Here is a 14,214-nt window from a genome sequence, read left to right on the forward strand (position 1 = left end):
AAGGCCCGATGGCAGAGATGGTGTGCTGAGTCAGGAGACGAAGGCAGTCCTGCTGAGAACAGGGTGTGTGTGATCAGAGATGGGCCCAGAGAGGCAGCCAGGGGCTAAACCAGGAAGGGACTCTGTGGGACATCTTAAGAATTCCCTGATCTTTATCCAAATGGAAAGCATCTGAACGTTTGAAAATTCAATTTAATTTTACTTTTCTACAGGAAAATTGCTATACTCAGATTTACATTTTAAAATGATCACTCCGGTCACACAATATGGAGAACCAACTGGAAGGGAGGAAGCAGGAGAGAGGGAGCAAGTTAGGAGGCTACTATGTTAGTTCAAATGAGAGATCATGGAAACCTGGACTAGGAATATGGTAACAGACCAAAGCACCAGCCTCTGACACGGAACTGAAGACTAGGAGTTGTCAACGGTAACTACTAGGTTCTGGTCCTGCCACTTCATGAGCAGAGAACTCATGAGTATGAGCAGGGCAAGGTGTAGGGAAAATCCTAAATTTGGTTTCAGATGCCTGAGTATGGATGTGTTCTGTAGAGAGGTGTGGCATCTAGGAGAGGTCATGGCTAGGAAAAGAAACTCTACACTCATTTATGAAAGGTCAAAAGTTGACCTAAAGGCATTAATGAGACTGGGGTGGGGGTGGAAGAGAGGAAATGAGAGAAGGCCTGGACCTGAGGATGTTCTAACATTAATGCTCAAGAAGCTGAGGAGCCATTAAAGAAGGGCTGGCAGGGTTAAGAAGACAATCAGGAGGGCTTACCCATCAGCACAAATAACTAGACACTCAAACCCCAGAAACTCAATTTTCTCGATATTTGACAGTTTACACATGGCTCCAATTACTTTGTAACTACACTGAGTTATTCAACTAATTCTGTAAGGTTTACATTATATAAAATTGGTCAACATTATTAATCACTGCTTGCTAAATACCAATTACTGCTACAGAATACCAAGGAATATACCAAAACTCATAAGAAATAGTTCCTGCCTTCAAAACTTGCCTTAAACTAGATTATGATTAAAATCACATCACATTAAGTCATGAGTTAGTGTATCTTCTGATACACTTATTTAAAAGTTAATTCATCCTAACACTTTGGGAAAATTAATTCATCCTAATGCTCATCTTAATGCTCTTAGGTAAGACCCTGATGCTGGGAAAGATTGAAGGTGAAAAAGAAGAGAATGACAGAGAATGAGATGGTTGGATGGCATCACCCACTCAATGGACATGAGTTTGAGCAAGTTCCGGGAGATGGTGAAGGACAGAGAAGGCTGGTGTGCTGCAGTCCATGGGGTCACAAAGAGTGGGATGCGACTGAACAACACTCACGTGCATCCAACATTCATGGGTGCCAGACTCTCGTCTAGGTGATGGGCAATGGCATAAAGAATAAGACAGAGTTCCTTGTCTGTTAGCAATTGATATTTAGTATTCAGAATGCTGTAAGGCCAGTTTCAAGATTATTTGATGCTATATCAGCTGAATGGTTATGTAGGCCATAAAGGAAGGCAATAATCCCAACTATTTATCAAGAGTACAATCTCTACCCCCCACCCTGATATCTACCCTCTTCTTACTGCACACACACTCATCATCATGCTTACTGTGAGCACTGTGTAAGCTCCGGGCACTCGCTTCAGTCTTGCAGAGGACTGAAGGTCTCATCAGTACTTCCCACGTGACAGACTGCATTTTCAGAAATACACGCTTGGTGTGTCTTCAGAACTTAACAGCTCTTGGCTCTCTATAACATCTCAATCTATTTAACCAAACTAACCAGACTGGTTATTTCAAAGGATTCTATCGCTAACAGTATAGAACTCCTTTACATACCAAACATACCTAAACCAACCCACAGGCCAGAGTAAATGAAACAAGGATATCTTCTTGATTATCTTATAGCCTAGAGCATACTTTGTATGTTTCCCAATGTTAGTTACCTAACTAGCAGAATTGCTTTTACTAATAATAAAGCCTGAATTTTAAAACCAGTGTTGGCAGATCCTCAGTTTCTTGCTCCTATACCCCCTACTTAATTTTCTCTTCAAGAAAGAAAGAAAAAAAAAAATCACATCTGAACTTGCAGTTCCATACTCATACCTTTGAAGAGTCTAGGCAGAAATAGTTTGAAAGTAATCTGTATCTAAATTCCTTTTGCCACTGCTGTGGAAATGGAAAAGCTACAGTATATATCTGTCCTAAGAAAGGGAAAGAGACCAAAGGGAAAGAGCAAAAACTAGCAGACCAAAAGGTACAAGCAGAAAGCAGAACAAAGCTTCCACCTTTAACCACTGTCCTGGAAGGTCTATTCCTCAGAAAGCTAAGGAAGTACTACTGAATTCACTGCAGAGATACCGTGTGAAATGCTGTGGGTGAGAGTCACAGCACTAATCCTTATCTAGGTGCTCCTCTCTATTCCCATGTCTCTCAGAACACTTAACATGGCAGTGCGACACCTCTTCATAACACAATCTGCCAGCAGAAACAGAGGCTGTGCACTGATGACATTTTTCTCTACCACCCAGAAAATCACCTCGCAGAGGTTTATAAAAGTTGGATGAATGAAATCTAAAACAAGTACAAACGGATAGGATCTGACTCTACTGGAACAGTTTCCATGTGTGATGATTAAAATGAATGTGTGATATTATATTAGCTTCTTTATTTCCTTCTACTTATAAACCGCACAAACCAAGAAACCTAGGAAACACTCAACACTCATCAACCATTCTCCCTGACTAACACAATGAAGTGATCTAAGTACAAATCATTTATTCTCCCTGCCTAACGTGATGAGGTGATCTAAGCACAGTTACCTATACTACATGTATGAAGCCAGGTTACAAACACCATGCTTTATGGACACGTCAGGAGACAAACGCATTGGCAATGGCACTGGGTAGAAACCTGTCATTCTCACATTGACTCTGGAAGGACAACTTCCATCTTCAAATCATTAATCTGGTCATTGATTTGTAAAAGAAAGTGGAGACAGCAGAGAGGGATGGAAAGAAATGGACTGTGCAGTGAGACCGTCAAGGACTGGAATCCTAGCCTGTTTTCCAGTCGTGTGATCATGGGGCTTTCGCATCACACATGAGTTTCTACCTCTTGAAAACAGAAGTTACAACACACTGGAAGGCTGCAGACATGATGAAATGAGCTAATATATAACTTGCCTGACACACAGAAGGCAAGAAAAGTGACTATATAAAAGTATTTCTACTTGATCAATGAACATGTTTATTAACCACAGCAAAAATCCTCTTATTTTCTTGCAAGAACACCCAACTAGCACAGTCAGCTTTGCAGTGAGAGCATTTATAAATGAACATTTACTTCAATTCTGTTTCTGATTATTTCTTTTGCGTTTCAAAATGTTCTTAAATTATTCCTTAAAAACAACTTGGGATGATTCTTAATAGTGCATATTTCCCTCACATTAATCTTTTTTACCCATTTACATTTTAAAGTAACTCTAATTTTCAGCTTAGGATATAAAAAGAGGTCAGGACTGAAGAAAACAACCAAGTCTAAGGAATATACCTGGTATATCTGATATAGCAAGGCATTTCAAGGTTAGAAGTGCAAAATACTGCAGCTCTTAAGGAGCCTCTGGAGACTAATGCTTCTCCATGCCACATTCTCCTATTGCCTTCCTCAAAGAAAAATAACCCTCAACCCAAGAAAACTGGATACAAAATACAAAAGTTGTGCCTTCCAACTCAGAGAACTTCTGAATGCCCCATGTTTTTCCTCAGGGGAATCCATTCCCTATTAACTGCCCCAGCCACCCCAGCATTTCTTCTGGAATGCTCCCAGCAACTGTCAAGGGCTGATCAGCAGACAGCCTAGGCAAGCTGTAGCTGGTTCTTTTGCTCTTGTTGAAAGCAAAGAACACTCCTTTCATTCCATATTTTGAAATCTTCCAAGTCAGTAAGTCAGCAACCATTTCTAAAACGTGCAACATATGCTTGAGGTACTATAGGAGATGTGAAAAAGAATACCAATGAACAGAGCTACTTCCTGTTTTTTTGGTATCTAGCAAAATGGAGTTATTATAGCATAGTGGAAATAATGTATTAAGGAATGTTGGTTAACCAGTCACTCATGCCAGAATCAGATATGAAAAGAAAACTAAAGTTGGCAACAATTCTAGTTCTAATATTTTTTTCCCTTTCAAAATTATATTTAATAATCTTTGAAGAATGCATTCATTTTCTTACCTGATTCAAAATAAAACTTGGAGACAATTCCTAACTACAAAACTTACAAATTCATGTAAGACTAACTTCTGTAACTACTTCTGTCATTTTATAAAATCACCAATTTTTAAAAAAAAAAACTTATTTTGGGGCAATAATTTTCCTACACCTCCTTTAGTAAAAACTCACTAAATTATATTTTTAGTCCAGAAGCTTCTAAAAGGAAGTGAAAGCTGAGGGCTATATGAGGATATAAAAGCAGCCTATGAAACAGCTTCAGTTTTAAGGAAAAACTAACATTAACAAGTACAGCATATCTTGTTCTTTCATGGGGCCAGCAAATTGATAGTTAGGTTTTTTTTTTTTAAGTTACAAAAATAGGATGGAGTAATTATATCTACCAAACTCACAATAGCCTGTTCAATGGAGAGTAACACTGTAATTTCTCTTCAAAGACAGTAAATAGGAAGAAAAAGCCCCTAATTCTGTAATAGAAGGAAAAAATCCCAAACCCTTGGGCGCCACTTACAGGCAAAAAAATTTCACTGATTTCAGTTACTAACCTGAAAAAGACGGGTGGACTTAAAATCTATTTTTAATATCAGTATTATTTATATTATTTACACTACAAAATTGTATTTTCCACAATTTCAATTTCTACACCCAAAGATCAAAAACTGGAAGAAATTATGAAATTTAAAAACTTTAGGAATTCTCGTGAAAAAAAATGACAGGTCTTAACAGATGGGTGTCCAGATGTACAGTACTACTGAAACATAAAAATATTTCAAAATCTTGATGTTAGATGATCCTACTAAAGTATGAATGTACCTATTATCCAAAAAGTAAAGTTCAATTGCGATTTTACTGCTTACAGTCAAAGTGCTTATACCAACAGATTCAAATGAATTTCAAACCCATGAACAAGGAAATATGGAAAAAACTATTTCAAAAGTAGAGGAAATCAATATTTTACTATAAATGAAATGTTTATGTATAACATTTGGGATGAATAAACAGCATTTTGGCCAGTAAAATTCATTTTAAAAAATGATTTTGCCCATTAGTCTACTATTTCATATACTGTGCAATTATAATCCACCCTTTCCAAAAAGGGGAGGGGGGGAAAACTAGGTTATAAAATGCAAAAATTAAACATGGATTACTCACTCCCTGAATTCTATCTGCTTTCACTTTCGTCCTCTTATTTTGTGTGGAGACAGCACTAAACATCTATACATTAATTTACAGTGGTTCCTCTTCTACTATATTCATAGCTCGTTAAGATGGCTAGAATGCTGAGGCTTGCTAAATTATTTACTGCATCCAAAAACTTAGTATCATGGGAATAATACAAAATTCACCTCTCAAATTCAGGGTTTAATATCTTTAACTGGACCTCACTTGTAGTAACAATCGCCTACAACGAATCATTCCAATCAAGTTCTAATGCAATCTGCAAAGGAGGAGTAGAGAAACATAAGCCTTGTAAGACTAAGCTACATGTACAAGTGCACACAGAAAGCCAGAACAGTCACAAGTCTCCGTTCCTCTCAACACTGCCATGGCACACTGCGGACCACATTTTTAGGGTTCCCTCCCCCGCGAGGTGGGGAAAGAGAAGGAGGCAACTTCTAAGTAGCAATCAACAAACTGCGGTTTTAAACAAATAATCAAGTTGCCCCCCAAAGTGCCAAATCACTAGATAATTAACGAAAGCCAATGATTCCTACTGTCAAATTCGTTTCACAAGGGAAACCAATATAAGGCAGTCTTTAAAACACTCAGAATAAAGGTCAGGAAACCCTACAGGGAAACGGGTGATTATCACAACATTTCCAGCAACTCAAAACACCCCTCAAACCTGTGCTCTGCATTCACTAGTTAGATTTTAAAACAAACAAAAACAAGGACTATGGCTGTCACATTTAAAAGAATTTCCTTACACAAAAATTTCTAGTTGCCAAAGAGCCAGGCCAGGAACGGCTGGCCTGAGTTACCTTGCACATACCGTAACGCGCAGGCAGCCCAGGGCCCCGGAGCACACCGCACTGGGTCCCCTGGAATCCCGCGGCGGCCCGCGCAGCTGCAGGGAGCAGGAAGCACCGCACCCGCGCCGCGGTCCCCAACCACGCCGGAGAGGCTGCGGGGAGTAGGCACTACCGCTTTGCAACTGAATGGCTGACACATCCGGTCCTGGCTCTTACACCACTCCGCCAAACGCAAACTTCAAAGGCCAAATTCAAACTCCAAACAGAAGTCACTCAAGTCTCCGTGGTGTGGTCTGTATTCCCCAGGACACTAGGAGTCCCTTGGAGGACGCGATTAGACAACTCTCAGTCCTAACACCCCGCAAGCCCCCGAGAGCTTGCAACCCGTCAGCCCGCACCGCTTTGACAGGCGTTACGGAGCCGTCCACCCGGAACCCCCTGCGGCCGCGCTCGGGGCGCGCCGCCTCCGTTCCGGCCCGGCCTCCGGTACCTGCCTAGAGGCTCTGCCTGTCACGGCCCGGGGGAACCCCACCGCTTTCTGCGCCGCCGCCCTCCGGCCCCCCAACCCGGCCTCGGGCAGGGCTGCCCACCTACTTCGCCCACCTACACCGCCCGCCCGCAGGCTCAGGCCTCACCCCCGCGCCCCCCGGGAGTCAGGTCCGGGGTCGCCGCCGCCGCACTGCTGCTGGCCTCTTCCAGCCTGACCCGGAGGGCAGAGCCAGGGTCCCGTTCCGGGGCTCCTCGGAGAGCCCCGATTCCAGGAGCCCCACAAAGCCAGCCCGGCCCCCCACACCTTATCTCAATTGGTCCAAGCAGCGCGGCTCGCACGCCTGTCACATGTCGGCAAACAATAACAAACTCTCCAGCACGTCCCCGCCCCGGGCCCCCGTCCGGTCCCCCAGGCCAGGTCCGGGGCGCCGCCCGAAGCTGGAAGGGTCAAAGGGGGTGCCCGAGGGCTCGGGTCCCGGATAGCCGCGCGCAGCCTTGCTTTGCGGAGCCCCGGGACACCCTGCGCGATGCCAGGGTTCATTCATTGCAATAGCCCGCCAGCCCCCCAAGTCCCCGCCGCTCCCCGGGCCGCGCTGCTCACCCGGCCGGGGCCGTCGCAGTCGGCTCGGCGGCGGGCGTCCGCTTCTCCCCCGGCTCGGCCCCCGCGGGGCTCCGGGCGCCGCTGTCCGGTGCGGCCGCCGGCTCGGCAGGGTGGGCGCCACCGCGGCTCGAGGCTCCGTGGGGCGGCGGCACCGCCACAGGCTGGAAACCGATCCCGCCCGCCGCCGCGTCCGGGGGCTCCGGCGACGGGGAAGTGGAGGAGGACGGCGGCGAGGCGGCGAGGAAAAGCGGCGGCTCGGGCAGCTGGTCCAGCTCCACACTCCGCACTTTGCGCAGCTGCCGCCGCCTCCAGTCCGCCCGCTCACGGCCCCCACTGCCCGCCTCCCGCAGCAGCCCAGCGGCTGCCGCGGGCGCGCTGCTCGCCTTGAGGGCCCCTCTGCCGCCGCCCGCTTCGGGGCTCGCCGCCCCGGCGCCCGGGAATCCCGAGGACGAGGCGCGATTCCCCGCCGCCGCCGCCATTTTCTCTCGCGGGCTACATTCGCTCGGCCCCTGCGAGGGAGGGAGGGGGCGGGGAGAGTGCAGGGGGCGGAGGGCGGGCTCTGCGCCTCTAGCGTAGGGCTGGCTGCGCCAACTGCGTGAGCACGGCCCTTCGGGCCCCCGGCCGGGACTGACGGACGGGCGGGCGCGTGCGTGGGGTTCGGTGGGGGGAGGACGGCAGGGACGGCGGGCCGCCGGTTTCGGTGGGGAGTGGGCTGTTAGTTCAGCCCCGCGCGCGGGCCGCCGAGGTGGCTGCCGAGGTGGCCGCTGCGGCGGCGCGCTAGGGTTCGCGCGCCTCACCCGCCGTGCCGCCAGGTAGTCCCGGGCTGCACCGGCGAGAGGAGGAGCCTCGGCGGCAGAGCTCCGCTTCGTCTCCGCCGCAATCTCGGCCCGGCTTGGCCGGCGCTCGCCCTAAGGGAGTTGCAATTCGAGCTTTGATGGACGGTGTGTTGAAGGGGGAGCAAGCCAGAGGGTCTGCAGTCTGTCATTCGCATGCCCGTTGCAGTGGGCGTCGGGGAACCGGGGCGCGGACCGACCTAGCCCCGCCCCCGCCTCCACTCCGCGCGGGACGCGCAGGTGGCGCCCGGGGCGCTCGCCTGCTGCAAAGCAAAAGAAACCCAATGTTCAGCTGACGTGATGCCGCGGACCCAGAACACAAGTTTATATATAAAATAAGCTTTCCTCATCTTTTGCCCACCCCCAGATCGTGCTACAAATAAAACAGAAGTTTCTGGAATATCGTGTTCCAAACCTGAAATCTCAGGTTTGGGACACCCTCTTCACCCACTGTTCCGCCCCCAGCTAGAGGGAGACCGAGAGGACCGGGCAATGGGGTCGGGGGGGTGGGGTGGTCGAGGTGAATCGTTATAAATCTTTTTTTTTTTTTTTTTTCCTCCGCTGTCTTTGGGAAAGGCAGATATGCAGGACCACAGCATGTTTGGGGAAGGAACCAGGAAGTGCTGGCTGCTGTCATCCTCCGCCAGGTTCTGACCCTCCCCGAGTCCTATGCCTCTGGCTGCACGTCCCTCTTCCCCGCAGGGTCGGGCTGCCGTCGGGTTCCCTCCGCCCCCACCCCCGCAGAGCCCGAGCTACCCAGAGCGGCGTCACGAACCCTGCTAGTCCCTGAGGGCGTCTGGCGATAAGGTGCTTTGGAATGGAAAAGCACCATTTACATGTTAATGATTTTAGACCTTTCTTCTGGCTTCCCTGTCGCGTTTACTTCTCCCCTCCCTTCTTTTCCTCCAGCCGGTGTGTCAGTGCTGAGAAATCTCCCTCAAGCCCGGAACCGAGTCCCTAGATTTACTTTGTGAAACAGGAATTAAGGCGGGGGTAGGGTGGGGGAGCGTCGTGGAGAGAGAGAGCTGCTCAGGAAGAGAAAGAAGAGCGCTAACTTGTCAGTGTTCATATATTTAGACAAAAGTCTAAACTGTCTACAAAATAATTCCTTTGATTTCTTGGAAACATAAAATGAAAACCTCTTTCTTGGCTATAAATGGTAACTGAGGAGGATGGTGATATCCGAGGGATTTTTAAAGCGGGTTCAGATTTCATATTAGCTCTGTGTTAACTGCTACGAAGTCTGCCATAAGCTAGTTTTAGTTACATCCAACGGTACAAATTTTGAAACTTTAGATAAATCTGTTAAAATTTGAAGTCTACAGTTAGGCTATGATTATACAGTCTTTTAATGGTAGCCAAGTGTATCATCCAAAGCAAACAGTAGTTATTTACTAGGTCTTCCCGGATTGTTACACCCACCAAAACCTACGTTGGGAAGGATAAACTTCTTTCTTATTTAGATTAGAAAACCTTTAAATTTAAACACATGTACTTAGTTAACTGTAAATGAGAAAAGTAGGTAGATGCCTTTAGCTTTTCAAAATTGTTCCAATTTTGAAGTTTGGCCAGAGTAGCAAAACAGAACGGGATCCAGTAAAACATTTACTTTAGCCTCTTCATTTGTGCACAGTGATGAAAACGGGACCGAGTGAGAAGAGCACAGTAGTATCAACTAGCCACAGTCTCTGGCCTCCATCCATCACACCGCCATGGCAAAACCTTAAATGCTGGTCTTTCACCTGGTTTTTGGTGCTTTGAGTCATTTCCCCCTTTAATCTTTTGTGTATATATTCGAGTTGTCATTATGCACCTTGCCCTGACAAACTTATTTTTTAAGGAAGAATTATAAAGGATGTGCTTGACTGAAAAGGATGTTCTTCCTCCATCATATGTTGATATAAAGTCTTCTTTGAAGAAACTTTAACCTGTGGAATTGCTACCAAAATTTTTGCATCTTAAGCATGGTTAAAATTCTGTCTCTAGTTTGGTGCTGCTGGGTCCTGCTTTATATTACTGCGTAAAGGCATATGTCAAATTGCCTTAATTTGATTTCTTTAATGACATAAAGGAGACTTGTGACTCTTCCAAGTTTGCTTGTACACTGAAAATTCCAGTTCCTATTTCCAACCTCTTTATTTCTATTCTCTCTCAGACACAAATGTTGCAGTAATTTCATTTATGCTATGACCACTTTGGTAACCTTTATGTCAATATTTTACAGATCACTGCTTCCACATAGTGCTTCTGGGAATCACCTAAGTCATACTTCAGTTCCTGAATCTCACTCATTTGGAGGATCCAGTTTAATATTGGTGCATTTCCTTCTTGTGCATAAACACTGATTTAGAATGAACAAATTTAATAGGCACTGGCAGAAATATTTCAGTCTGTATATCATGCACCTTGTGTTTCTTAAATACCTATTATGCACACACAAGAAATTTTCTTCTCTTGAGATATTATTGGTTGTTTTTCATATTTACAAAAGTAAATAAAAGAATCCATTTGCAAATATTTTTATTAGTGGGTATTCATCAAGTTGACTCTGCTAGAATTTCAGATCCATCTGTGTGTGGGGTTTCACTCCTCTGTGAAATCTTTGTCTTAGGTAGACATAAAGAGTAAGACGATAACCTTGAGAATAGAGTAAAAGCTGGTATCCTATCAGAGTTATAAATATTATTATGGAATACTTGCAGGAGAGTTGGGGCGAGAACTTGGTTTCTCTGTGCTCTGTCCATACTTCCAAGTGTTTCCAGATGTCCTGAGTCAGGAAATCTTGTCATTTATGGGATAGTTGACCTTTTTCAAGTACACTGTTGAGTCAGTTCAGTTGCTCAGTTGTGCCTGACTCTTTGCGACCCCATGAATCGCAGCACGCCAGTAGGTGACATTATCGTAGAAAGCTTCTTCACCAACCTCCACTTACTGACTCATCTAGTAACAGATACCTGTCATTCCTGGTGTGGTGTGCAGCAGGCAGAGGGATGCTGCAGCATAATGAAGGCTCATGATACCTGCACACTTCTGCTCCCACCAGTTGAGTTATGGACCTCAGCGAATCCACCATATTTGTTCCCAAATCTGACTATAGCTGCTGTAACTGTCCTTATAGAATTTAATTAAGTCCTATTAAACATGACTATGTAAGTGCAAAACAAAAAGTTATTCCGATGCAAACTACGTTAAATGCCTTGAAAGAATGAGTGTAAGCAAGACACTGAAAAGAGTCTCTGTCAAATCAGTTATGGATATGAGGATTGTGAAAGAGTGGAGAAAAAAGCATTCAATTCTATAAGAACTTTGTACATCTCTCTCAGTTTTCACTTTGTTTGAAAGACAGAGTGAAAAGTGTAGACCATAAGAAATGTGAGAAAGCCTCTGGATGGTGGACCCATACTCAAAAGACCAAGCCCTTCCACCCAAATACTGGTTAAAACCCCCAAACTATACAAGACAAAAACCCTGTTGCTTATGTTTTAAGCTAAAGGAAAATAGTTTATACTATATATACATATGAGATTCCTTTTTATTAACCAGCCATCTAAATATTTTGTTTATATTTGAATAAAGTATTTAAAATCAGAAACTAAATTTTTGTAGTGAATAATGAAAGCCAGCTGAATCGGGATTTTATATTTAAAAATACAACTGCAACTAATGAAATTTGATGTATCTCACAGTTAGCCAAATTCTACTTACCTTTGCAACTCTGAATGATTCTTTGAATTCTGTTGAACCCTGTTGGTTGCTCTTTTTTGGTGCATACATAAGGCAATATTCTTCTGTTTAAGTTTTATGGCTTAATCATGACTATCATTTTTCCAAAAAAAAAAATATATATATATATATATATATTTGAAGACTTCATACATTTCTGCAAGGTCCTTCTGTAATATTCAATTTCTTTCTTTGAATCAATGTCCTTGTTGGTTTTCTCTTATTTTGTGGTCCACTGATCCAACTCTGCTAAATCCTATGCTGACAAGACCTTACACATGATCTAGGAAGTTTGGTATCACTTTCGGTGGTTTAGTCAACTTCTTCATCTTTTGCAACATTTGTGCCTTCATTTTGTAATTGATTTGCATTGTTTTGGGGTAAAAACTGCTAAAGAAGTTTACAAAAGTGATATCCACTAGAGCAGTGCCATCTGATAAAATGTAATGCAAGCTGCAAATGCAAGGCTCATGTAATTTTAAATTTCCTAGTAGCCACATTAGAAAAACTAAAAAGAAGCAAGTGAAATTGATTTCAGTAATATAGTTTATACAGTATATCCAAAATACTACTTTTTTAGTACATAATCAATATATAAAATATTACTAATGAGATTTTGTCATTAATTTTTTACTACATCTTTGAAATCCAGTGTGTTTTTTACTCTTCAGAACATATCGAACATCATTTGAGTCACATTTCAGATGCTCAAAAGGCACATATAGACAGCGACCAGTGTTATCAGACAGCACAGCCCTAGAGCCATTATACCTAAAACTTAGGAGTTCTATGGACCATTAAATGTCTGGTTAGGCCTCCAACTCTTTAGTGGTTCCATATTACATAGAATATAGAGTGCAGATTCCAGATTTCTTTTTTCATTCATTCTGTATAATTACAAATATCCACATTTGTATGTTCAGGAAATAACGAATCACGATAGATATAAATTAGTAACATGTAGGTTAGCATATTACTCTTTCTACCTCCAACAGCTAAACTTTCAAATAAATTTCAGGCACCCTTGTCAGTTTCTTTCTTAACTACAGTTCTGATTCTGTCCCCTCTACTCAAACTCTTTAGTGGTTCCATGTTACATAGAGTCCAAATTCCTTCTTTCTTTCATTTATCAAATATTAAACGCATTTGTTCCTGTGTGCTGGGCACCACTCAAAGTCAAGAAGTGAGATCAGCATAGACCTGCCACCTGCCTTCATCACACCCCCAGCCTACCACCGTTGACTGCTGGGTTCTCAGCACAGTTCACCCTGTCTTGTACCTGGGCTCCCACCACGATATCTGTTCCCCAGGTTGGGAGCAGGTCATGCTATCTTTTCCTCCACTCTTTAATCTATGAGCCCTCTTCTTCTGAAAATTCTTCCTTAAATCCACTCCACACCCAAACTCTGGCCACCACCATCCCTGGGCCTGGCCCATTCTTAACCTTTGAAGGGGCAGGGTGAGTACACATGAAGGCCCCATAACAACATTTTAAATTAGTTAAAAGTCAGAATGTAAACCAACAGCGGATAAAATATATTTTAGGCTTCTACCTTGATATATATACTTTCATAAAGACAAAACTGAACACTGTGTAAAGTTGTGATTTTTTTTTATATGACTGGCAACAAAATATTAAAGACAATTATATTTATATCTGGTGTTCCATTGATGGGCTAACTGGATGAGGAATAAAGATATATCAAATTTTTAAATAAAAAATATTTAAAGTTGAATTTAAAATTTTTTAAAAATTTAATTAAATGTAATCAAGTATTTTATTAGGATCAAACTATTTGCAATCCTAGCATTCAATATCCATACAGTTGCCAATGTAAGGAATAGCAACATATGTCACATGATTTGTCTATACCTACACAAATACAAATCTAGGTCATATACATTACTTAATATTGCAAATTTTTTCTTAGCGTTTGTGTGTTACTGTTGTGAATACTGGCCCAATGAGTGAGTAGCCCAGGACCCATGAGATAGGTCAAAAAGAAAAGCAAGGACATGGACACTCGGACGCCTAGGATATGACATGCAGTTGTTCAGGAATCCATTGCATTCCTGTTATCAGAGGGACAGATTTGACAAGTTAGCTTATTTTTCTCTTCTCTTATTGAATACATCTACTAGTAAGATTCTCCCCAACTACAAATTAATGTTGATCTCCAACATGGACAGCAGTATAGCCACAGACCTTCTCGACCTGTCAAGACCAGGGGACAAGGCATGTGAAGCAATGCATCTCTGGATCCTGAGAGGCATCAGTCTTGAGAACAGGAGTTTAGGGTTATGCGTCACGCTGAGCCAGCACTGCACCCCAGACCCAAGTGACCAGGGC

The 14,214-nt window shown here is 43.7% G+C and overlaps 1 protein-coding gene and 1 long non-coding RNA gene across 2 annotated transcripts in view; one reads left to right on the forward strand and one right to left on the reverse strand.

Moving 5' to 3' along the window:
* MAP3K1 (mitogen-activated protein kinase kinase kinase 1) overlaps positions 1–7,806 on the reverse strand; it is a 72,732-nt gene extending 64,926 nt beyond the window's left edge. The window contains exon 1 of the mRNA XM_055555134.1: positions 7,309–7,806. Within this exon, the coding sequence (XP_055411109.1) occupies positions 7,309–7,787 (479 nt within the window). The 5' untranslated portion in view covers positions 7,788–7,806. The remainder of the gene's footprint in view (positions 1–7,308) is intronic.
* Positions 7,807–7,921: 115 nt separating this feature from the next.
* LOC129632909 (uncharacterized) lies at positions 7,922–11,898 on the forward strand. The gene is made up of 3 exons (XR_008704744.1): positions 7,922–8,249; positions 8,722–8,788; positions 10,366–11,898. It is a non-coding gene; the product is annotated as an uncharacterized LOC129632909 (long non-coding RNA).
* The last annotated feature ends 2,316 nt before the right edge of the window (positions 11,899–14,214 follow it).

This window comes from Bubalus kerabau, chromosome 18 (genome assembly GCF_029407905.1).
Source record: "Bubalus kerabau isolate K-KA32 ecotype Philippines breed swamp buffalo chromosome 18, PCC_UOA_SB_1v2, whole genome shotgun sequence".
NCBI classification, from domain to species: domain Eukaryota; kingdom Metazoa; phylum Chordata; class Mammalia; order Artiodactyla; family Bovidae; genus Bubalus; species Bubalus kerabau.